The 24,054-nt window shown below is 45.7% G+C and overlaps 1 protein-coding gene and 1 long non-coding RNA gene across 2 annotated transcripts in view; one reads left to right on the top strand and one right to left on the bottom strand.

Moving 5' to 3' along the window:
- Positions 1-24,054, top strand: part of LOC142768969 (uncharacterized) — a 155,867-nt gene that overhangs the window by 116,819 nt on the left and 14,994 nt on the right. The window lies entirely within an intron of this gene.
- Positions 1,163-23,159, bottom strand: LOC119165363 (neprilysin-11). Its single transcript, XM_037417541.2, has 5 exons — positions 22,887-23,159; positions 21,139-21,283; positions 18,532-18,855; positions 7,578-7,738; positions 1,163-2,054 (listed from the first exon to the last, which is right to left on the bottom strand). The coding sequence occupies exons 1-5, from the start codon at positions 23,114-23,116 to the stop codon at positions 1,697-1,699; spliced, it is 1,218 nt and encodes a 405-aa protein (XP_037273438.2). The 5' UTR covers positions 23,117-23,159; the 3' UTR covers positions 1,163-1,696.

Here is a 24,054-nt window from a genome sequence, read left to right as displayed (position 1 = left end):
AGCCATTGGCGTGTACATTGAGCACTATCTGACGAGAAAGAGTTACTACGTTATACTCACTGGGCGTAACCTCCTTGGTTTTAGAAAGGTTCAGCGAGCGTTGGGCCGCAGTGCCATGAATATAGTGAACTAGTATATACCATGAACTCAAGGTGGTTAAAGGTGGGAAGTAGACACGAAGCGCAAGCCGTAAGTAAGTGTGCGTGTGCCACCTCTCGTTTAATCCTTGGACGGGCCCCGCTGTGGTGGTCTAGAGGCTAAGGTACTCGGCTGCTGACCCGGGTCACGGGTTTGAATCCTGGCTGCCGCGGCTGCATTTCTAATGGAGGCGGAAATGTTGTAGGCCCATGTGCTCAAATTTGGGTTCACGTTAAAGAAGCCCAGGTAATCGAAAATTCCGGAGCCCTCCACTACGGCGTCTCTCATAATCAGATGGTGATTTTGGGACGTTAAGCCCTACATATAAATCAAATTAGTCCTTGGAATGTCCGCTGGATGGCGCTGCTTCTATATGGGCAATATATGATGAAAAGATGCGAGATGGTGGTACTTGGAGTGTTGAATAGGTGGACGAATCGACACACAGGTAGATGCATGGATGGACGCATGAACGGACGCAGTGGCGGATGCATGGACGAACGCAGGGATGGACGCACGAACAGACGCACGCGTGGACGGGCGGATGGACGCATGGAGGGACGAAAGCAAGAACGAATGGATGGACAAATGCTTCGCCCCACTCTCCATAATTCACTCCCTGGATATGCTGCCATTTTTTTTTTATTCAACGGCCGTGAGCATACACATCAACACGTGCGCGTGATGTTTCCGAGCCTGCACGTTCCTGTACGCCATTGATGCTGTGCCATTCTGGCGTTCTCAGTAGTAGATACCTGTTTCTGTGGAATGGATCCCTCAGTGCGTGCCATTTGGCTAGTTTCAAAAGGCTGACACGGATCACGTGTCCTTACTACGACACACCGCGTCGCAACACTCGAACTGCTCTCGTAGAAGATGCAACAAAATTATGCCAAGCATTGTCAGCGCTGGCGCCGGCACCATGCAGGAACGGTAAAGAGACGAACGCATGCGAAGCGTAGGGCGATTAATGTATGGCATCTCGCTGCGATTCTAAATAAAACAAATGAAAATAAAAACGGGCTCACATTTTGTTTGTGTGTTTTTATTCTTTCTCTCAGGTTTCATTCATTTGCTAAACTACACATTACACAAATTACACGTCGTCTCGAATAATATTCGAATAATAACACGCAGTACATCATAAACAACGACACAGTCATCTTTTCTCCGCGTACAAAAAAGCAACGATGTGACGCTTATAATCTAAACGCATCAACGTTCCGAGCGGACATTACAAAGTCGATGCGAAAGTCGAGCAGTGAGTGAATGTGCGCGTGGCCCGTGCCTGCTCATAAGTTATCCGATTCGTCGATGTGTGCACCAGCAAAACTGGATGACAAACACGATGCGAAATCCAAAGTAAAATCCACTGTTGAAGCCACAGCTTGCGTGGCCAGCGTCAGGTGCTTCTGGACTAGAGGCAACACTGCATAAGCTAGACAACAAAGCAGAACCCAAAGTAAAGTCCATTGTCGGCCAAGGCAATTCCAAAATCCAAAGTGCGATCCGTTGTCGAAACCACCGATTGTGCGGCCCGCGACGTGTGCCATTTTGGCTACAAGCGCGGACAGTTCTCCTTCGGGTAGAGCGTGTGTACGTGTTGGCAGGCGAACGCATCTCGGAAGCCGTCGCTGTGCAACAGAGGATACATGCAGGCAAGTCTCACGTTCAGGCTCTCTCGCGCGTGCGTGTTCTTGTTGGCGTCGCTGTCGCAGAGCGCCTGGCAGAAGCGCGCGAAAAACAGCTGCTTGTTGCTGGTGTCCGTGATGTCGGCCATGTTGTAAGAGATCTCCAGGCCGCGGCTATACGTCATCAAGTACTCCAGCACTTCCAAGGGCGGCGTCGCGTCGGTCGAGAAATTGCCCGAGGTCAGGAAATCCTTGGAGAGCTGGCGGTACTCGGACAGGTAGCAGCTGCACAAAGCGAAGCATTCAAAATAATAGAATGAATCAATGAAAAAAGATTTGGCCACCTTGAACTAACAGCGCAGCTTGTGTTCGACCTAGGTTAGTGAAAAAGTCCGAATTCACATCCTGCAACTTGACGTTAATTAGCACTATTCTAATTAGAAGGGTTTAGAGATAGTGAGTGATGCGGTACTAATTAGATGTTTCGATTAACATGGTCCTAATTAGAATGGCCTTCATTTTCAAGGTCCTTTTTTGTTTCTATCCATTTCCCTCACCCCTATATATTCTTTCCGCGTTTCAATTTTGTTTTATCCAGAAGGCGGACGTATTAAGAAAACGCCTACATTTCACAAACACCCGTGTCAACCTCAATCGATGTCGTTTTCGCGGGTCTTATTGACCGCCAAATTATCAGTTGACAAAGAAGAAAAAAGATTTGTCTTTATATCTCAGTCGTAAGATGAAGACGAGAAATAGAGGAGCGCGTGGCGACTGAGTTATTTTGTTGCACGCGCTATGGGCTCAGCTTTGTTTTCTGTACACGCGAAATGGCACGATAAAAAGCTCAGGCAGCTCCACCGCTGACACGTAAACCAAGTCACGTAAAACAGGTCAGCGCGAATGTCACATAATTTACACATAGCGATAAACTGTTCTAGGTCTGCTTCAGCCACCATGACCGTGTTGCCATACGACATGGTCTGGAGCGCCAGCGCAGACAGGTCATGCATGCCATAGTTGATGTAGACGGCCTGTACGGTAGAGTAACTACAATCCTGTCGATCTTGTGCTCTGCCACTTTTTAGCTTTGAGACAATATAGTAAACAGAGCGATTAGTCCCACCAGTTACTGCCCTCGTAGTAAGTGGTGGTACTAAGTGAAAGTAGTGATTGTCAAGTTATTGCCTTTACTACCATGACACTCATCCACAGGCGTGTAATAATAAGAGCGACTCTGACGAACTGAAATAAAACAGAAAGCGAGGCCCTTTGCTGTTATCTCCTCACGTAATTACAGTAACAAATACGACAGGTGCCGACGAAAGGGCGCTTAAGGGCACCTTTGGTGTGTTCGGTCTGCGTGTTCGATAGAAAAGGAGAGCACAAAACAAATGCTACTTCCGTCTTTCCGCAGATGAAAGCAAGATTTGCGTCTAACCAAAAATTTTTTCAGAGATACAACCAGGGGATTACCGACTCGAACCAAGCCCCAGGAAATGAGCGCCAGTTAGGGCTTCAAGGAACGGGCACGCACGTAGTGGTGTTCAAGCATCCTATGAACCGGCGGAACGAAGTGCGGTTGGTGCAGATGTTGAGATTTATTGTCGTTCACGAGTTCTTACAAATAAAAAGTTGGCAGATCTCCCGTACAGTGGGAATCGATTATATGCGAAGCACGAATGAGAAAGGTTGATATAATTTTTACGTTTGACTTGTCACTTATGCTCGTCGTACAGTCATGTTATACCATAGCAATATTGGTGTAGATCCCAATATTGAAGCGGCCAGGAGTTAAGAACATCGTAGGTGGCTAGATAGATCGGTCAATGTCGCCGAATTTCGCTAAGAAATGCTTTTCATTTAAAAATCTGACCGAACTGTAGTTTTCTTTTGTTCATTTCTATTTACGTATTTCTTTTTCAGTGAATTTTAAAACGGGCTAAATAGGGGAGCTCGCTGACTTGTGTTCGTGGCTTGGTTCATAGCGCTTGTCTCCGCTTACCCTTGCAACTCACTCAGTGAAACCGCAAAATTCGATCGCGCTCGGTTATCTCGTTCACTTGGCGTGCCAAGTATGAACGCGTGAAAGATAAGGCATCCCAAGTGGCGTGCGTCGATGGAAGGCGCAGTAAGCTACGACGAGCGGTTCAACTGCGCACTATAGACGAAGATGGCTAAATCGGGGCGTCACATGCATGGCGGCTCTGTGGTGTGTTAATCCAGAGTTTTTTAAGTTCCACGGTGGTTTCTCAGGTTTGCCAGTGACAACGGGTGAGCACAAGTATTTGGGTCCATCATTTCAGCAGGTACCCATTTTCATGAGGACTGCGTTCGTCCAGTGTGTTTCTTTGCGCGTCTCGTTTATTTCGCGCTTTTCTTACCTTTCCAATTACATGAGTACACATAATTAACTGAACTGACATAAACTAAGTGTTGCTAGACTAATCCATCATGACGACGGCCTACTGCTTCCGGCAAAATGTGTTAATTCAGAGGCTTGAACGCGTGTTGGTTTGGTGACAGAGTTGCATCATAATTTGCTTTTTCTATGTACTTCAAACAATGCCAAGCGATTATACATATATATGCCCCCTTCTTTTCATAAAAATGCATGTAGCCTTCACAGCAGCACATTATTCTAAGTTAGCGCTTTGTACTGTAGTGTCGATCTAGCAGCTGTTTCTTCCGTCTCGTAACGTGCTACGTGACGCAAGTAGGCAAAAAAAGTTTCCCACATTCACTATATTGGCAACAGGTAGCGCTCACTGACTTCCCCATGTTTGAACGCACGTGTATACCGTACAAAGTGATTGAGGGGATATCAGCCGTTGTAGCTCAGTTGGTAGAGCATTGAACGTGTTATTCGAAGGCCGTGGCTTCGGTCCCTGCCCACGGCAAGTTACGTTTTCGTCCACTTGTATTTCTTCACAATTGCATTGCGTTTGCTTCAGGTAATATCTCCTATCCTCCTCGATGCCAAGAATACACTAATAAAAATAATTTTGCGCAATTGCATTTTTTGGCTTCCACCTCTTAAATACAAACGCAGAAAAATGATAAACAAAAGAATTGAACGGTTGTCTCAAAATGTGATAGTACCATTTCGGTACTCCTGAACCTTTGAAGCCCCCATGATTGCGTGCAACAAAGGAATCCGACCATAATGGCTTTCAATATAATCTTCAGGGCGTCCACACTTACCTAATGTACTATAGACAACTAAGAAAAATGAGGACGCCATCGAGCGTTCGTGCAGTACTCAACCAGCTTCGTTCACTCGTTTTCGAAACATGACTTGACACACGGTGTCACTTCTCGGGGATTAGTGAAAGCAACTTAAGTTTGTTGTGAAAATCAATTTTGGATACACGTATATCCAAGTGTGGTGATCTGTGGCCTTAGAACAATGGTACCCAATCGGGCACCTTGGGACCGTGGAGGATATGTACTTGACATCATTATCTGCCCTCATGAGTATTGTCTGTCGAAAAAAAAACGAGCCCCTAAACATACACTTCTTTCCTTTATACCACTTCAGGTACTGCGAACCAACTCGCCTAATCGTCGACAGTTGGGTTTCGGATATGATTACATATACACAGTTCAAATGAGCGCGAAAACAGACCTGCTTTGTCATACGAATTTTCTTCTGCCGTGATTTCACTTTGCGTTTTGGTCTGCTCAGTTTTCACTGCCGCCAGAATACACGTAAAGATTACCCAATTCGTTCTTTTGTTTTATTCTTGTGTTTGTTTTTTGTATATACGACATTTGCACGAGCCAGCTTGCCGATTTATTAGGATCGATTTTGACGAGATAGCTTTAGAGAGCTCCTACCGCAGAAATATGGCGTTCGTGTCAGCGTCTGCGCGGTTCGTTGGGAGTGAAAAAAAAAATCATTTTGCCTGTGACCGAAAAATCGGGAAAGATGCCAATCAATCGCTCGTACATTAACTGAACTGAATTGCGTAATCAAATCGACACCAAAATGCTGATTATAATTTTTTTGTATAGCGTTTCGCCAAACGTATTGACTCTATTTCTGTATTATTGTTCTTGTTTCATTTATTCTTTTGTTTTCAACATGTTCATTGTTGTACCGTTGTATTTGCCCTCCCTGCTTAGACTACGTGTCCGCAGTATATGATAAATAAATAATAAATAAGTAGGAAAAATTTTTGGGTCCGGGTGAAGATCAACTCCAAGCTGTTGGTGTGGCAAACAGGTGTATCTATCGCAGAGCCACGCATCTGGTTAAGAACACACCTAACATAACTGCCACAGCAATGTTCAATAACTTCCATTCATGACACTGTTACCATAACACAGTATGCCGTGAAAATGTTTATGCTTTCCAAACGGGCGCGTCCTACCCACGGGCTTCGCAAGGCAACGTGTAATACCACAGTGATTATGATAACGACTTACGAATTTAAAGCCGGCCACCCATTACGGCAGGCACGCACGTTTACTGCACGCATTCCCTCAAGAGCACGTAGCGGGCGCGCAGTGAGTTCGAAAAACATTTCACGCGCGAAACTGCTCGCTACCAATTACACCGATTGCGGTCATATGCAAAAAACTTCACTGGGACGAGCTGCTTTGAGCTTTATCTATTCCATTGTCGTAATCTAGCATTTAAACTTCTCGAGTAGCATCTTAAAATAAAAAGCATGCCCTGAGTCGTTGAAGTACGCACTAGGGACAGGACATCGCTACCGAGTTCCACACCTAAAAGTGAAGCTTGAGGATCCGCCAATTTTTATATCTCGTGTTAAAACTAATATCGCATACAACAGACATATATGCATACAATATCGCATACAACGGACATATGATATTTATGGTGTCCATGCAGCTCTGACCTGACAGCCCAACAGGCCTTGGTCAAGCAGGCCCATGCTGCGGCCGACGCCACTGAGCTCAAGGAGCCCTTTAGTGTTCGTACGGGGCAGCTTTTTACCCTCTCAGCACGTAACTATTGTAAATAAACGCTTTTTTGCAATCAAGTTAATCATGCTGTCGTTATAAGGAGATTTGACCGTCTGCTTTAGGGTTTGTGCCACAAAGGCAAAATACATTTGTTTCCTGAAGTCAGTACGCGTCCCCGTTCTCTCTAAATACGTCCCCTCCATCACCCTCCCGCCTCCTAAACACAGATGCACACATTGCCTCCCTATTCAAATTACATTTTAAACTACACTAGAGGGCAGTGACACCAATTTCGAAGCCGTATTTAGCCTTTCATTCAAGTATGCATGTGAAGAAACGTGAAAATCGGTACGTGGTGATATTTTGTTTCTATGAAGTAAGTTTTATTACGGCGCCTCTACTGTCATCCGCGCTAGCATGACGCCAGGCAGCAGTGTCCATTCGGGTGACTTCACGCACCTGTATACTAACGTAAGGTGCCAAAAACATAAAAAATTACTGCTTGCCCTTTATTAAAAGCATTAAATGTGGCGGCTTCTGCTTTCCCGATAGAGCCCCACAGTATAGCCGCCGCGGAAACGCTACGATATTCTATGCGAGCACGCGAAAGAGAAGCTTATATCGTGTCGTGAAGTCAGAGTACAGTGGAAGGCGAAACCAGCGCTTAAAAGCAGTTTGCAATGACCTCTTTGAATGAGTGTCCACTCATCGAGTATATTTTCTAGGCTCTTGAAGACCGGGGCTTTAATATGATGAAAAAAAATGCGAAATCTAGAACTGAAGTTTTTGTCGTGTCAGAACCACTTCATACTTGCCACTTGTCTGTACCTTGTGCATGTACCTTTTGCCTGTAACCGTTGTCAGAATACTCACCGCAGGCGTTTATCATAGCTTGTGTTGACCCGTTCGGGCCACCAGTCTATCTGCAGACCGCCAGCCGCGTACTTGGAACCGGAGGGCGCGAAGGCGACGGAAACCATCTCGGCGGCCAGCGTGCTACCTAAGTACGACAGGTTGACGAACTTCTCCTTCACCTGCGATTCGAGCCGCGACGGGAACATGATATTCTATCGCGAGAACTTGTTGAAAGCATTGAAGAAGAATGGCGATTTGGGCTAGTTGGTCTGAATTCATGATAATAAGGGTTGCAGCGCGAGCACGAATGTGCTAGAAGAAACAGACAAAAGTCGAGGTACGGAAGGCAAAGAGGACAACACGAGCGCTGTGTTGCCTCTTTGCCTTCCGTACCTCGACTTTCGTCTGTTTCTTCTAGCACATTCGTGCTCGCGCTGCAACCCTTATTATTGTTGAAAGCAGTTGAACACAAGACATTTAAAACACCTTGTATTGTACAAGCTGTTTTAGCATGATTAAAATACTGCGCTGCAGCTACTCGGACAAACATTAGGGAGAGCACACACAAGTGGACGCGACAGGCGAAATATGACAACAGAATATTATTTAAAAACAAAGCATCGTGGCAAAAATAACATGATGAAAAAGCATAAACAACTTACGATGACGCAGGAGACAACGATATTGCCGAACTGTCCTTTCACGTTACACGTGGAGTGATTACGAGATATGGTAACGACTCGTGAAAATGTTTTGTGAGTTAACTGGCCCCATCGTAAATTGTTCATTGCCTTTCTTCAAGTTTTTTTTCTTTAAAATTCAGTTGATATTTTACACTTGTCCTGCCCAATTCATTTCGTGTGTCCTCTCTAACTGTTGTCCGAGCCTGTAGATGTAGCGCTGTTTTTTTTTTAATCGCGCTAAACCAGCAAGCCCGGAACTTGAATTCGCTAGTGTGTTAGCTAACCATTTCTGCATATTGCCCACGCTATTCCTGTGTGCCAGTTTCGCGCTTTAAGTAACAAACCAACTAGCTAAAAGAGGGACATCGGTAATGAAGTTCTTAGTTGTTTTCCAACAAGAATTGAGAAATATTGGATTGAGAAATATTGGCATGCTTGTTCAATTTCTACTCTTGACCCTAGAGAGAGGAATATTTTTGTAGATTCATTAATGAAGTATGTTTTGAAGAAGGCAACATGTTTATTTCTTACTACAACATTCAAATAACAGCTTTACGAAAAGTGACGTCTGCGACAAGAGCAGACAGCAGGAGTAACCCAACAAAGAAAGCACATTTTTTATTGCATTACTAGTATTTAGTTTGTGGCACATCACACCATTGTTTTGAGCATGGTTATGTAGTGGTCTCACTTATAGTGAGTTAAAATCTGTCTAATATATCCCGTGTTCAATTTCATAGCATATTGTTCTGTCTGTGATAGCCACTTGTATATCGAGACAAATTCCCAGCTGGTAATTAAAAATTAGTGTTTAAGAAGACATATATATATATATATATATATATATATATATATATATATATATATATATATATATATATATATATATATATATATATATATATATATTGTGGGCATTTGTTACTTGCATCGTCCTCATCCCTGCATGATCACAATCACCATCATCCGCTTGTCTCTTTGTCCTCATTGCCACTCTGGTTCATCATCATCGTCATCGTCTGTGTACTGGCTCTGCCCGTTCGTTTTGCGAGGTCTTTCCTCAATTAAACGCTGTCGCAACCCAGGCTACCAAGACTTCATACGTGGTGGAGGTGGATTTTCGGTCCTCTTACCTCCCGCAGCCCGCTCTACCCGCTGGAGCTTCGTTCAGGCCGCCGATTGCGCCCACTGTCAGGCAGCATGTCCCAGACCAAGCCTACCGGCGCTCATGTCATCAACCACGCACCGACGCAAGCTGCCCCTCCTATTTACATACACGGACATCAGCGGGAACCCCCGCTCTTCGCTGGTCTTCGTGGAGAAGACGTAGAAGACTGGCTCGACGACTACGACCGCATAAGTGTCGCTAATCGGTGGGACGAGGCCGCCAAACTGCGTTACGTCCCATTTTATCTGACCGGAGTCGCAAAGACATAGTATTTTAACCACGTCATTGACTTAACCGACTGGGCTACCTTCCAGCAGCAGCTGCGACACGTTTTTGGCACCCCGGACATTCGATCCGCCGTCGCGAAGAGGACACTTGGTACTCGCCGACAACATCCCGGTGAATCGTACACTTCATACATCGAGGATGTCCTCGCACTGTGCCGGCGTGTCAATCAATCCATGCCGGAATCGGACAAAGTGCGCCACATATTGAAAGGCATTGGGCCTGTTGCCTTTAATGCACTTGCTGTGCAAAACCCAGCTACCATCGCTGATGTCGTGACGACATGCCAGCGCCTTGATGCGCTGGACTCCGTTCGCCTCCAATCAGACATTGGCGACCACCACTCCACGTCAGATGGCCACCTGCGCGACCTCATCCGGGACATTATACGCGAAGAATTGCGGTCCATGGGCTTCACACCTCCTACACCACGACCTACACAGCCTTCGGGAATGCCCTTACGTGACATCATCAGGGAGGAACTTACAACGCTGACCGGCGTTGCGCCCGTACAGCCACATGCTTCACGCCCCATACCCACGTACCCTGCAGTTGCTGCCGTGCCTTCCAGCGACGCCCACGCGACATTGCCGCGTCCATCCTACACGTCAGTTGCTGCCGCTCCCCCGGTTAACTACCATTCCGTACCCCCTGAGCCTCCGGCCCACCTGACCGCGCTATCTACAGGTGCCCCGAATGTCTTCTATTCCCCACCGTGGCGCTCGTCTCGCCCTGTTTGCTACTACTGTGGCTATCACGGCCACATATCTCGTTTCTGCCGAAAGCGCCAGCAAGATGAGCGTCGGAACGACGTGCGTGAACGGGATTTGTACGCCGGGGCGTCTTATCAAGGTCGGCGTTATTCGTCTCCCCCGCACCGTTCTCCATCTCCTCCTGCATCGACTGCATCACGAAACAGCCGAAACACGAGACGCCGCTCGCCTTCGCCCTTCCGCCGTTCCATTTCTCCACTTCGGCCCGCCTCATTCACCTCTGAAATTCATTCGAAAAACTAAGTGATGCAGTTTGTGGAGGAAAAACTGCATTCGGAATCAGAACTGAAATACCTCCATCGGGCCCGTGTAACATGGTTTCTGTGGAAGTGGAAGGAGTGCGAGTCGATGCTTTGGTGGACACAGGTGCGACATTGTGATACGTGCTGATTTGTGTGAACATTTAAGAAAAGTAATGACGCCTTACGATGGCCCCACATTAGTTGCTGCCCAGGGGAACGTCATGCGCCCTTCCTCGTTTTGTACTGTGCGTGTTTTCATCGAAGGCATCCGCCATCATGTCCAGTTTGCTGTCCTGTCCCGCTGCTCTCACCAACTAATTTTAGGGTGGGATTTTCTATCATCTGCTTCCGCGGCGATTTGTTGTAGACAACGCGTCGTTCACCTCGCTGACACGGACTACATGCTTGACGACGACAGTCAGAAGCCACTTCGTCTGGTCGCTGCGAAAGACATCGAACTGCCGCCACTACAAGAGCAAATTGTCAGCATTACGTCCAACGACATCTATCACGGGGATGTATTGGTCTCACCGTCACCACTTTGCGTTCGCAAAGGTATAGTTCTTCCGTCCGGTGTCGTTCGTTTTTGCAATGGCTTGGCACTTGTCACCGCTGTCAACTCTACACCGGAGAAGATCTTACTGCCACAAGGCACTACTGTGGCCCATGTTGCTGACTTCGAGCCTGTATTTGTCAAACCACTTCAGGCCATCACATCCAAAGAGCCTTGCCTCGGTGAGCATATTTTTTTCCTCCGCCTTTACCACCGCTATCAGCAGCGAATTGACATATTCACAGAGGCAGCAGCTGCTCGCATTGTTACAGAAACATGCAAATTCTTTCGACATTTGCTCGTCTAAGCTGGGCCGCACTAATACTACAGCACATCGAATTCAAACTGTTGGGACATCTATCGTACACCGCCGACCCTACCGCGTGTCTCTAACTGAAAGAAAAATTATAGAAGAAAACGTTGCGGACATGCTTAAACGGGAAGTCATCCGTCCTTCATCTAGCCCTTGGTCGTCTCCCATTGTTTTGGTCCGCAAAAAGGATGGCTCTGTGCGTTTTTGCGTGGACTACCGGGCGCTCAATAAGATCACACGTAAGGACGTGTACCCTATGCCACGCATTGACGACGCCCTTGATTCCCTACAAGGCGCGGAATTCTTTTCAAGCATGGACTTGCGTTCTTGGTACTGGTAGATTCCCATGCATGAAGACGATAAGCATAAAACGGCGTTTGCAACCCCCGACGGGCTATATGAATTCAACGTGATGCCTTTCGGGCTCTGCAACGCACCCCCGACTTTTGAGCGCATGATAGATACCGTGCTGCGCGGTCTGAAATGGAAAAGTTGCCTGTGCTACCTGGACGACATTATTATCTTTTCGTCAACGTTTCCTGAACACCTAGAACGACTGGATCAAGTTCTGACGTGCCTTGCCGGCGCCGGGCTTCAAATAAACACTAAGAAATGCTCTTTCGCTAGCAAATATATCAAGGTCTTAGGACATGTCATTAGCAAAGATGGCATCCGGCCCGACCCTGACAAGATTTCTGCAGTCCTTCACTTTCCGCGTCCCGAAAAACCAAAGGAGCTTCGCAGTTTCCTTGGCCTCGCCTCCTATTTTCACCGGTTTATCCAGAACTTCACTTCTATTGCTGCTCCATTACACCAACTACTCGCTTCGAACGTCCCCTTTCTGTGGTCTCAAGAATGTGAAACGGCATTCGAGCTGTTCAAGCGGTCACTCACGTCTGAACCTCTGCTCTGCCACTTTGACGAAGCCGCACCGACTATCCTTCATACCGACGCTAGCGGCCTGGGTATAGGAGCCGTTCTTTTACAACGCGACAAGTCTTCCCAAGAGAAAGTTGTTGCATATGCCAGTCGCGTACTCACCCCTGCTGAAAAGAACTACACTATAACTGAGCAAGAGTGTCTAGCTGTGGTTTGGTCGGTCCAGAAGTTCCGTCCCTATCTCCACGGCCGTCACTTCACAATCGTTACGGACCACCATGCCTTATGCTGGCTTTCTACACTTAAAAACTTGTCCGGACGCTTGGGTCGGTGGATACTACACTTGCAGGAGTACGACTTTGACATAACTTACAAGTCAGGCAGAAAACATCGAGACGCCGATGCTTTATCTCGTTGCCCGCTTCCGACTACCCATATCAGCGTTGGTGAGAACTCAAACGCCACATCTACAAAGTTCATACGCTCGCATCAATAACGCAACCCTTTTCGGACGACCAGGCAAGATTTATCTCCCACCAGCGGTCCGATTCATACTGCAGACGCATGATGGACCACCTTTCGGGAGTTTCTCATCCACCAAACGCGCGACTCCGTCGTCAACTCCTGCACTTTAAGCTGGACAATGGGGTTCTCTACCACCACGTCTACCACCCTGACGGTCAGCGATGGGTTCCTGTACTGCCACGCTCTCTTCGACTTCAGGTGCTCGAAGCCTTCCACGACGACTTGACTGCTGGTCATCTTGGTTTTAAAAAAACTCTTGACCGCATTCGATGTCGTTATTACTGGCCTGGCCTTTCTTCTAGTGTAGCGCGGTACGTCGGTTCCTGCTACCCATGCCAGCGTCGTAAACTCCCCACGTCTGCACCTGCTGGACCTCTGCAGCCACTTCCGTGCACGTCAATGCCTTTCGAGGTTGTAGGTGTTGACCTTTATGGGCCTCTCCCCGTCACATCTGCTGGCAAACGATGGATAGTGACCACCGTGGACCACCTGACACGATACGCTGAGACTTCCTCTGTTATTACAGGCTCAGCTGTGGAAGTTGCAGACTTTATTCTTCACGCAATAATACTGCGTCATGGGGCTCCTCGTGTACTGCTTAGTGATCGCGGCAAAGTGTTCCTGTCGCAAATGGTAAATGAAGTACTCCGCGCTTCTGGAACTACTCACAAGACAGCTTCAAGCTACCACCCTCAGACAAATGGTCTCACAGAAAGATTTCACCGAACCCTTGCAGACATGATAGCCGTTTACGTCCAACCCGACCACAAAAACTGGGATACTCTTTTACCATTCCTGACATTCGCTTACAACACCGCCATTCAGCGAACAACTTGCTATTCACCGTTTTATCTCGTGTACGGACGCACCCCGACTACCTTTCTCGACGTCTCTTTCTTTAGCAGCCATGGGAATTCGTGTCAGTCTTCTAGCGAAGAATACATTTCCCGCCTGGCTCAGTCTCGCCATCAGGCTCGCATCAATACTGAAGCGAGACAGCACAAGCGGAAGATCACCTATGACGAATCCCACCGCGTTGTGTCTTTCCAACCTGGTGACGAGGGGCTGCTTTTGACACCTATTCGCACTCCTGGTCTCTGTGACAAATTCCAACCACGCTTCATCGGGCCATACATTGTTTTAGAACAGACTTCGCCGGTTAATTATCGTGTGACACCACTCGTCGCCCCAACAGACCGCCGCTACCGCAGCACAGAGATTGTCCACGTTTGTCGCATGAAACCTTTCACGCGACGTTCCCCGTCACTTTGACTTACGGCGGCCAGGGTGTCCGCTTCCAAGTGGGGGGAATTAGTGTGGGCATTTGTTACTTGCATCGTCCTCATTTCTGCATGATCACAATCACCATCATCCGCTTGTCTCTTTGTCCTCATTGCCACACTGGTTCATCATCATCGTCATCGTCTGTGTACTGGCTCTGCCCGTTCGTTTTGCGAGGTCTTTCCTCAATTAAACGCTGTCGCAACCCAGGCTACCAAGACTTCATAATATATATATATGATTCAACAAAAAAGTTCTGTGCGTATATATAGTCAAGAAATAAAGGAGCACACTTACAAAAATTCGAAACTTTTTAACTTTGCATTTGGGCCGTGGCACGGCCTTCGTCAGGATGAAGAGAAATACGAGTATGTGGCCGCTTTTATGGGCAGGCATGAACACGTGAAAACAAAACTCGTGCGATTAGCATATGAGAGTCACATAATTTTCAAAACAACCGCGACAACACTGAAAAAGCAATAGAAAAAAATGTAACACATTACACAAGATCGTGAGCATGTAAAAATGCATTTGTAACATTGACCATTGACGACGATGACGCATAAAACTGTGTGATAACTTTTAGGAAGTATACAATACGTTCAGGGTGCTTCTTTGAATAATTCGCAAAAATGCGGACGTCAGGGCATCGTAGAAAGGCATAAAACTTTGCCTACGCATTCGTTATTGCCGGATACCACATTATTGAATTTATGAATCAAGAAAGATTCTCGAGTTTCGCGATGAAGCCTAATTCTAATAACGTCACCATATTCTTGTCAAACGAATGACCTGGTAGATGAAAAATCTTGGAAAATGGGAGATGTGGCAAACTGTTTACGTGTAATTTGTGGTTGTTAAAACGAATACGAAAGGACGTCTTGGTTTGACCGATGTGTTGCATGAGGCAGATTGAGCATTCAAGTAAGTAAATTATGTTGCTGCTATCGCAGTTCAAGTACCGCTTAATCTTAAGTGAGAAGTTAGATGCCATGCTTTAAGTAACAGTTGCACCGCATACAAACTTTACATCACGGTTTGTTACAGGGGTGACAACAAACAGAAGAAATGCATCTATCTTGCCTTGGAAGAAGTTACAATGTTGCGCAAGTTCCTTGATATCTGATATACAACTCGTGGTCATTCAGTGAAAATTTCGTTAATCCGATCGCACTGTGTCAATAAGTGGTAATGCTTTCTGAGTATATGTGACACGTTAGGAATAGATGCAGAATGCGTTGGAACGAGGTTTGTTCGTGAAGGTGGCGCTCATCGCTTGTCCTTACTGATGTGCTCTTTACGATCGAGACATTTGGCCCGCTGGAAAGCGTAAATGATTATTTGTGAAAGATATTGTTGTTCGGTTAATGCTTTACGGAGCTGGTCACAGTTGCGAGTGAATTCCCTATTGTCCGAACAAATTCTTTTAAAATGGATAGCTTGGCTACAGGGGATACTTGTTTTGCAGTGTTTGACATGGCTGCTTTTAAAATGAAGATATCTTTGTCGGTCAGTGGGCTTTCTGTAAAGGTTCGTCGCTAGTTTACCATTGCGCAAAGCTACATTGACGTCAAGGAAATTTATGCTGACTGGTGAATAAGAGTGGGAAAAGGAGATGAATGGTTCTATACGTTGTTGAAGTCAGCAACGAAAGAAATTAATGCCGCTTCACGATGGTGACAAATTAGGAAAATGTCGTCAATGAAGCATTTGTAATAAAGTGGTTTAAGGTCACGGGTGGCGAGAAAATTATTTTCTAGAATGCCTATGAAGATGCTCGCATGATTGGGACCTATTTTTGTGCCATCAAGGTGCCACTGGTTTGAACGTAATGATCACCGTTAAATTCAAAGTTTTTAAGCTCGAGTATCAGTGCTAAAATAGTGCCTCAGGTGGAATCGTCGATAGGTTTGTCATATGATGTCATATGATGGGTTGTTTCGAGTGATGCTCTTCTGGTCACAATAGATGTGATGTCACTGTACACAAATATACCCTATGCGAACGGAATTTGTTCTGTACTCCAAGCATAGAACGACTCAATAAATGACAAACCCATCGACGATTCCACCTTAGGCACTATTTTAGCACTCATACTCGAGAATAACAACTTTGAATTTAACAATGAAAATTCAGTTCAAACCAGTGGCACCTCGATGGGCAAAAAAATAGGTTCCATATATGCGAACATCTTCATGGGCATTCTAGAAAATAATTTTCTCGCCACTCGTGACCTTAAATCACTTTATTACAAACGCTTCGTTGACGACTTTTTCTTGATTTGTCACCATAGTGAAGCGGCATTACTTTCTTTCATTGCTGACTTCAACAACGTAGAACCATACATCTCCTTTTCCCACTGTTATTCACCAGTCAGCATAAACTTCCTTGACGTCAATGTAGCTTTAAGCAATGGTAAACTAACGACGAACTTTCACAGAAAGTCCACTGACCAACAAAGATATCTTCACTTTGAAAGCAGCCATGTCAAACACTGCAAAACAAGTATACCCTGAAGCCAAGCTATCCGTTTTAAAAGAATTTGTTCGGACAATAGGGAATTCACTCGCAACTGTGACCAGCTCCGTAAAGCATTAACCGAACAACAATATCTTTCACAAATAATCATTGACGCTTTCCAGCGGGCCAAATGTCTCGATCGTGAAGAGCTCATCAGTAAGGACCAGAGATTAGCGCCACCTTCCCAAACCAACCGCCTTCTAACGCATTCTGCATCTGTTCCTACCATGTCGCATATACTCAGAAACCATTACAACTTATTGAAACAGTGCGATCAGCTTACGGACATTTTCACTGAATCACCACGAGTTGTATATCGGAGATCAAGGAACTTGCACGACATTGTAACTTCTTCCTAGACTAGGTTAATTCCTCCTGCTGGTTGTCACCCCTGCAACAAACCGCGATGTAATGTTTGTCGGCACTGACCGCTGCAACTGTTGCTAAACGCATGGCATTCAACTTTTCACTTAGGATTAAAGGGGACTTGAACTGCGATAGCAGCAACATCGTTCACTTATTCGAATGCTCAATCTGCCACATGCAACACATCAGTCTAACCGAGGCATCCTTTCGTATCCATTTCAACAACCACAAATCACACGTAAACAGTTTGCCACATCTCCCATTGTCCGAGCATTTTCATCTACAATGTCATTCGTCTGACATGATTATGGTGACGTTATTAGAGTAAGGCTTCCAACTACACCATGATCACGAAATTTGAGAATCTTTCTTGATCCATAAATTCAGTAGTGTGGTATCCGACATTAACGAATGCGTAGGCCAAGTGGCATGCCTTTCTACGATGCCCTGACGCTCGCATTTTTGCGAAATATTTAAAGTAGCATCCCGATTGTATTGTCTACTTCCTAAAAGTTATCACACATTTTTTTTTGTTTTTTATGCGTGATTGTCGTCAATGGTCAATGTTACATGCCAATCATCTTGTCTACTGTATTAAATTTTTTCTACTGCTTTTTTAGTGTTGTCGCGGCTGTTTTGAAAACATTGTGACACCCATATGCTGATCGCTCGTGTTTTGTACTCATGTGTTCATGCCTGCCCATAAAAGGTGCCATATATATATATATATATATATATATATATATATATATATATATATATATATATATATATATATATATATTGTAAATGAGAAGAAAGAAAAGTGGGTGAAAAGATAACTTGCCGTGGGCAGGATCCGAACCTGCGACCATCGAATAACGCGTTTGATTCTCTACCACTGAGCTACCACGACAGCCATCCCCCCAGCCACTTTATTGGGCATCTATGTCAATTTAAACGTGGGAGTGTCAGTCAGCGCCACTAGTAGCGATGACGGCGAGTGTGGTACACTCTTTATGAGCCTGTTTGGCGTCACGTAGCACGTGAACTTATTACTAATTGGCAGCTGACCAATAGTCCACCGTACACCACATAGAGGCACCAATTCTGCCAGTACGAGACCCTCGTTTATATATATATATATATATATATATATATATATATATATATATATATAAAGTATAAATTCCCGAAGCAGCCGACCAGGGATACGAACCAGTGACCCTTCGCTCCGCAGCACCGCGTTATACAACTCTAGGGTGCCTCGGCGCACGCACGGAGAAGCGGGCATCGAGGCATTCTAGAAACTCGACCACCGCCCTTGTAGGCGCAGCCGTTTTTTTTTTTTTATTATAACTGTTTAAAGACTAACGACCATTATTCCAAGCGCGTAACAACTAACCTGCTCGAAGAAAACCGGCTCCAGCAGATCTCTGGCGGGCACACTGATGACGTTCTGTTCGTAGTCGACCTTCACGTTCCCGATGATCAGGTCAAGGTTCTCCTGGTGCTTGGTGCTGGGCTCTGGGTAGCGGTTGGCGCGCTTCTTGTTGTAGCGCGCTATGGCCACGTAGTTGGCCATGAAGTCGCCGGACATCTTCTCTTCGTCGGCGTTCACCTCCCGGGTGGTGCTCTTAACGGTACGCAGGGTTACAGTCTTCACCTTGACCGCAGCCTTGACGCGCGTGTTCTGGTCCATCCAGTCGAAGGACGAAACGGCGTCCAGCTGCCAAATCAATTTGTTTTTCAAGTTACGGTGAACCGAAGTAATCGAAGGGGGATGTTAGTACCATAGATATATGAATGGTTTGATGAAAAGTTTTATTGGGGTCCTGAAAGATTCCACCCCCGTTTCAAAGGGGTAGGATCGCGGGCCACTTCCGAGTAGGGACGGGGAGGCCTAGCCTCACCATCACATCATGGGCCTTGTGGACAGCCTTGAGTGGCTGTAGAAGGACCGTACTTTTGAGCATTAAATGAAAGGCATTTTCGGAATATTTTTGATTTTTCTTTTTTGTAATGAAGGACACCTCCAGAGCATGTGATTAAAATCACTGTGATTGTGGCAGCCCAGACAAAGTTCTGAAATGTCAGACTAATGGCTATATTATAGAATTTCTTAAAATTACCTAGAGGAAACACTGGCGCTGCGATCATTCAGTGACCATAGGAATTATGGGTATGACATGAATTTGCCTATTCTTCGAGCTTGTAGACGGCGTATTGCAGTTGTGGCTTCGTTTGTTGCTGTATTGTTTCGAAGGAAAAAAAAAGAAACTGTTTTTCACTTTGTCACCTTACTCAAAGTGCTAAGCCTAAGATTAAGGTGCTGAAGCGAAACTGCCGAACATTTGCCGATTGTTGTTTCGTGACAAAGCAACTTCAAGCCACGCAGTACGAAGACTAGGCAAGTCCATGTCATAACCATAGTTCCCATGCTCGCTGAAGCACCATGTGTTGCAGCTCCCATAGACACTAGCGCCAGAGTTCCCTCTAGTGTATATTTAGGAAACTGATTACAACCCCCTATATTTTTCGTTGCCCGTATATAGATGACTTGCGCGTGACGTCATGGATTCAACTTCATGCATCCATAACGCATGAAGTCTGCACATATGGCAGGTTCGCCGAGATGGCAGCTTCAATGACGTCATTTGACCGTGATCACATAGCTTTAGGCTGCTTTACAATTAGGTAAATATGTGGCTACGTTGTTACATTCCGTGGGCCCAAAACGAAGCAATTTGGAAGTGATGTGATGCAAGCGTTAACGGAACGTCACACACATTGCGTATGCACTGCAACAACACGGTAGTTTCAGGGATGTCAGAGCAAGTCATCTATACGTGTGTGCACATGCTTTAAACTGACGAAACGCCGTTTGTACCTCGAAGTAGCAATGATACCTTGAAGGGTAACGAAGCGCTGCGTGGATGCAAAGATGGAAATAATGACGGGAGCTCAAAACCGACAAAGACCCTTATGTAAACATGCGGCTTTCGTATCTGTGCACCTATGCAGCGCGAAGTTGCTCGTCAGTATGGGATGCCAGCTAGTCTCAGTAGAAGCACTTTTGAACAAAATCTACACCTATTTCTCCAAAGAGAAATTTCTCACTTAGAAGCGCAATTCCAATCTTAATTCTTTCGCCATCTAGCGGTGCTCCACCGAATTAATTTGAAATATATAGCACACATACAAACACACGCAATATGTATGAAGGTGGTTCACCTCGGCACCCAGACATAACTGAATTAAGTCAGTCAATTTTTTCAGTTCGCCAATGAGCCCACATCGAGAAGGTGACCATTACAGTGAAGAAAGTCAGCCAGGACAAGGAGCACAGAGCAGTGAACAACATCAACTAGCTTAAAACGTGGCGGTAAATTATCGTACGACAGCTTTTTCTTTTTACTATATTTAAACGCGAGAATGTGTACGAAGCACCTAATGGAATTTGCCGGAGGCCCAGTAGTACGCAAATATTGCGTTTATTTAGTAGCAGGTACTCGGCAACTTATGCAAAAGTACGCATAAGTTTAAGGAAGACATGAGATAATAATTAGATATTCCTTCGCTTAGTAAATTACTATTTTTTAATACCTAAAAAGCAACTCTAGACGCGAGAAGGTGCTTTTGTGGCGTCACGTATTTCAAGGGCACCAGTTTCTCCTGACGTGTGAAATTGTTAAGGCGTTCCATTAAACTGACTCGATTTTTTACGAACCAGAATTATTTACATTGCATTCCCACGGTGCCAGAAACTCAATCAATAACGAGCGTCATGCCATTTCAATGAGTTGAGCTGAGTAAAAAAAAAAGATCAAAGAGTTTGAAATTCGTAACGTTGCAGTTATCTTCAAGCAGTAAGAATTCGGCGCGAAATTCCAGAATGAAACTGTCACTTTTCTTCACCACAGTTGTGATGCTAACGATGAACACGATATGCGAGATAAGCCGCGAGGGCTCGTACCGCCACGCCCCCACCGAGTGTGGGCTGCATACGCACCACTTCGTGCTTGATGTTGTCGAAGAAGATGCGAAAGTTTTTGACAACTTCCTCCTTGATGTGCTCGTTGACAAACAGGCTCATCAGTGGCTCGGGAAAGTTGTTGTAGGACGACCGCAAGCACGTCGCAACGTATCTGTGCTCTCTGCGATAAAGAAAAATAAGCCGAACTTTACCTGCTGTTCGCCAAGTTGCCCGGCTGCTGACATAAAGGTCACGGGTTCGACTCCCGCCACGGCATTCGCGTTTAGGTTGAAGTGGAACTCTGGAGGCCTGAGTACTGTGCGATAACAGTGCACGTTCAAGTACACCAGATGGTCGAAATTTCCGAAGCCATCCACTACTGCCCTCGCAACCTATCGTGAGTGGGATGTGAAAACCCCCAGATGAGCTTTGCGCGTAGAAATAGATCATATTATCTCACTCTACAATGTTTCGTTTACATGGTTCACTGCACGTTCGCCTGAGTCGGGTACACATATCGTAGACAGGTAAATCGCATTATGTCTTGAGTCTATATAGCTTAGTGTTGTTTGAACATAGGCTCTCAATAATTTGTTCTATTTCTGTTTTATTTTTTTGCAATTTTTATTGATTTTTTATTACCCCTTGCCCTCTAATGTTTCAAGCGCCCTGAACATACAGTAAATAAAGGTTAAGTAAATAAACAAATAAGAAGATGTAATCTGAACAAAGCATTGTTACTACGTTTGTTCATTATTTTGAGTATTTTGTTGATATACATACCACACAAGCATGACATCTTTAAAACATGTTATCTTGCTGATCTTTCCGTACGTCATCACACTGCCAGTTCTCTGTATGCTTCCCAATTTTTTTCCACTGCTCCCTCAGTCAAGCTTCATACGTCATCCCATCGACGCTTATTTGTCACCGCACGACCGATCCTTATCCCGTTTCACGCGCACGTAATCGTCGTGCTACTTTTCTTTTCTAATTTTTTTCTTCGTGCAGTAGTCAGTTAGAATGGCCTTCCCCGTGGAATAGCAGACATCATCGCGCGCTCATCCCTTTTCATGAAAAAAAAAAACAGAACTCCACGTTGTTCGTCCCAAATATCACTCTCTGTAACTTTCATATTTTAACACAGCCACTATGATAGGGCTCCTAACCGAGACCTTCACGGTATCAACGATGAAGCTACAAGCTACGATTTCATTGATCTTTACTCTCCATAAATATTTCCTTATTCAACGTGCTTTTGCACTGCCTGACAGATTGGACACAAGTGAAGATTTCTGCGCATGCCGCAGTCTCGCAGATCCTCCGGGATCGGCCTTCATTTAATCAAGCGACGATATCATGGGACGTTGTCGCTTGACAGGGACAAATGAAGTTTGAATGAAGAATGATCGGGCACCTGTGCCGACCACATGACGCCACATTACTGCCCATCGTAACGCCATAATTTGGTGTCATCATGACGTCACAAATCATGGTTACCTGTGTCTCCTTAAAATGTCATATGGGGACATCATCATGTTGCCACGATTTTCTGCAGCACTCTGTCAAAGCCGGTCACATTTGGAGTTCGATATCTACCTAAGGCACTCCGCTTAAGAAAGACTGAGAAACAGTTGAACAAGAAGTTTCATCCTCGGTATCTGAAGCGGTCAGTACCAACCTGTTGAAGTCAGTGAAGTAGGCTGTTGTGCCGGGCTACATGTATATACCACGTTCTTGTACCAGGTTACAGTCCAGTAGACTAATGGCAGTAAACTACCAACCTGTTGAAGTCGTAGCGAAGCAGCTCAGCGATCGCCAGCGTGGCGACGTAGGTCACGAGTTCGATTTTGCTCTTGGTGAAGAACTCGTTGACAACGTCGTCGATCAGGGTCAGGTTGTGCGTGTCCATGTTGGAGGTGTTCTTCAGGCGCAGGTTGTAAGGCATGTTGTCGTTGATGGCGTACAACCAGTCCTCTCCGCTCACCACACTCTCACGCTGCGAAGTCAACATAGCCCTTTTTCGATAAAGGACTGAGGAGCGCAAAGAAGTTATAAACCAGCTACGCAGTATAAGCAGTGAGGACTGAGGAAACGGCCCTCATCTTTTCCCGCCCCTTGCTCTACTATACAGTACACATGTATATACTAAGCTTTACCATTTCGCTTCCGTCTTCCCATCTACTTCGCCTCAGTTCGATTTCTGACTCTCTTTTTGAACTGTGCTATGGCTGGCTATGCCGGCCATAGCGCAGTTCCGGAGAACATCCTAGCCGGAGAACATCCTAGGAACTGTCTGACACAATGGTGCATGAACATCCAAGTGTTGACAATGCGCACGCCTGAATGGGCACATTATGTTCGGTATGCTGAGCGCACTCTGCTGACAGCCATTACGTGGCGCCGCGGCAAGCAGACCCAGGAATAATAATATACATAGGGTTTTACGTTAAACCACGATATGATTATACGAGAGACGCCATGGTGGAAGGCTCCTGAAATTGAAACCATCTGGTGTTCTTTTACGTGCATTGGCACCACACAGCACACATACTTCTACTTTTTCGCTTCAATCAAAATGCAATCACTGCGACTGGGATCGCACCCACGACCTCCGGCTCAGCAGCATCTGTCGGTACATAAGATTGTAAATTCAACCAGCTGCGCTAGCGGACACTGACCAAACAGCGATGGCTTACAAAAAAAGTCTTTGCTTCGCCAATTAGGTTAGCCGGTGAAATGAAGTCGGTTGAAATGAAATGGAATAAACTGGGTGAATGCAGTGGGATGAGTGGTGGGAGTCGCAGCACCCACCCGTTTATGATCTACGATGGCTCCAGGACATCAAAGCCTCGACTGAGAACAGCTCGGCTGTTAAGAGTTCGCTGGTACAGTATCTCAGCGGCGAATACAGGAAAAAGTTGACTGGCGAAACGTGGCTTGCTAGACGCG

Source organism: Rhipicephalus microplus, chromosome 8 (genome assembly GCF_043290135.1).
Source record: "Rhipicephalus microplus isolate Deutch F79 chromosome 8, USDA_Rmic, whole genome shotgun sequence".
In the NCBI taxonomy this organism is placed as follows: domain Eukaryota; kingdom Metazoa; phylum Arthropoda; class Arachnida; order Ixodida; family Ixodidae; genus Rhipicephalus; species Rhipicephalus microplus.
This window is presented reverse-complemented; position numbering and strand designations above follow the sequence as displayed.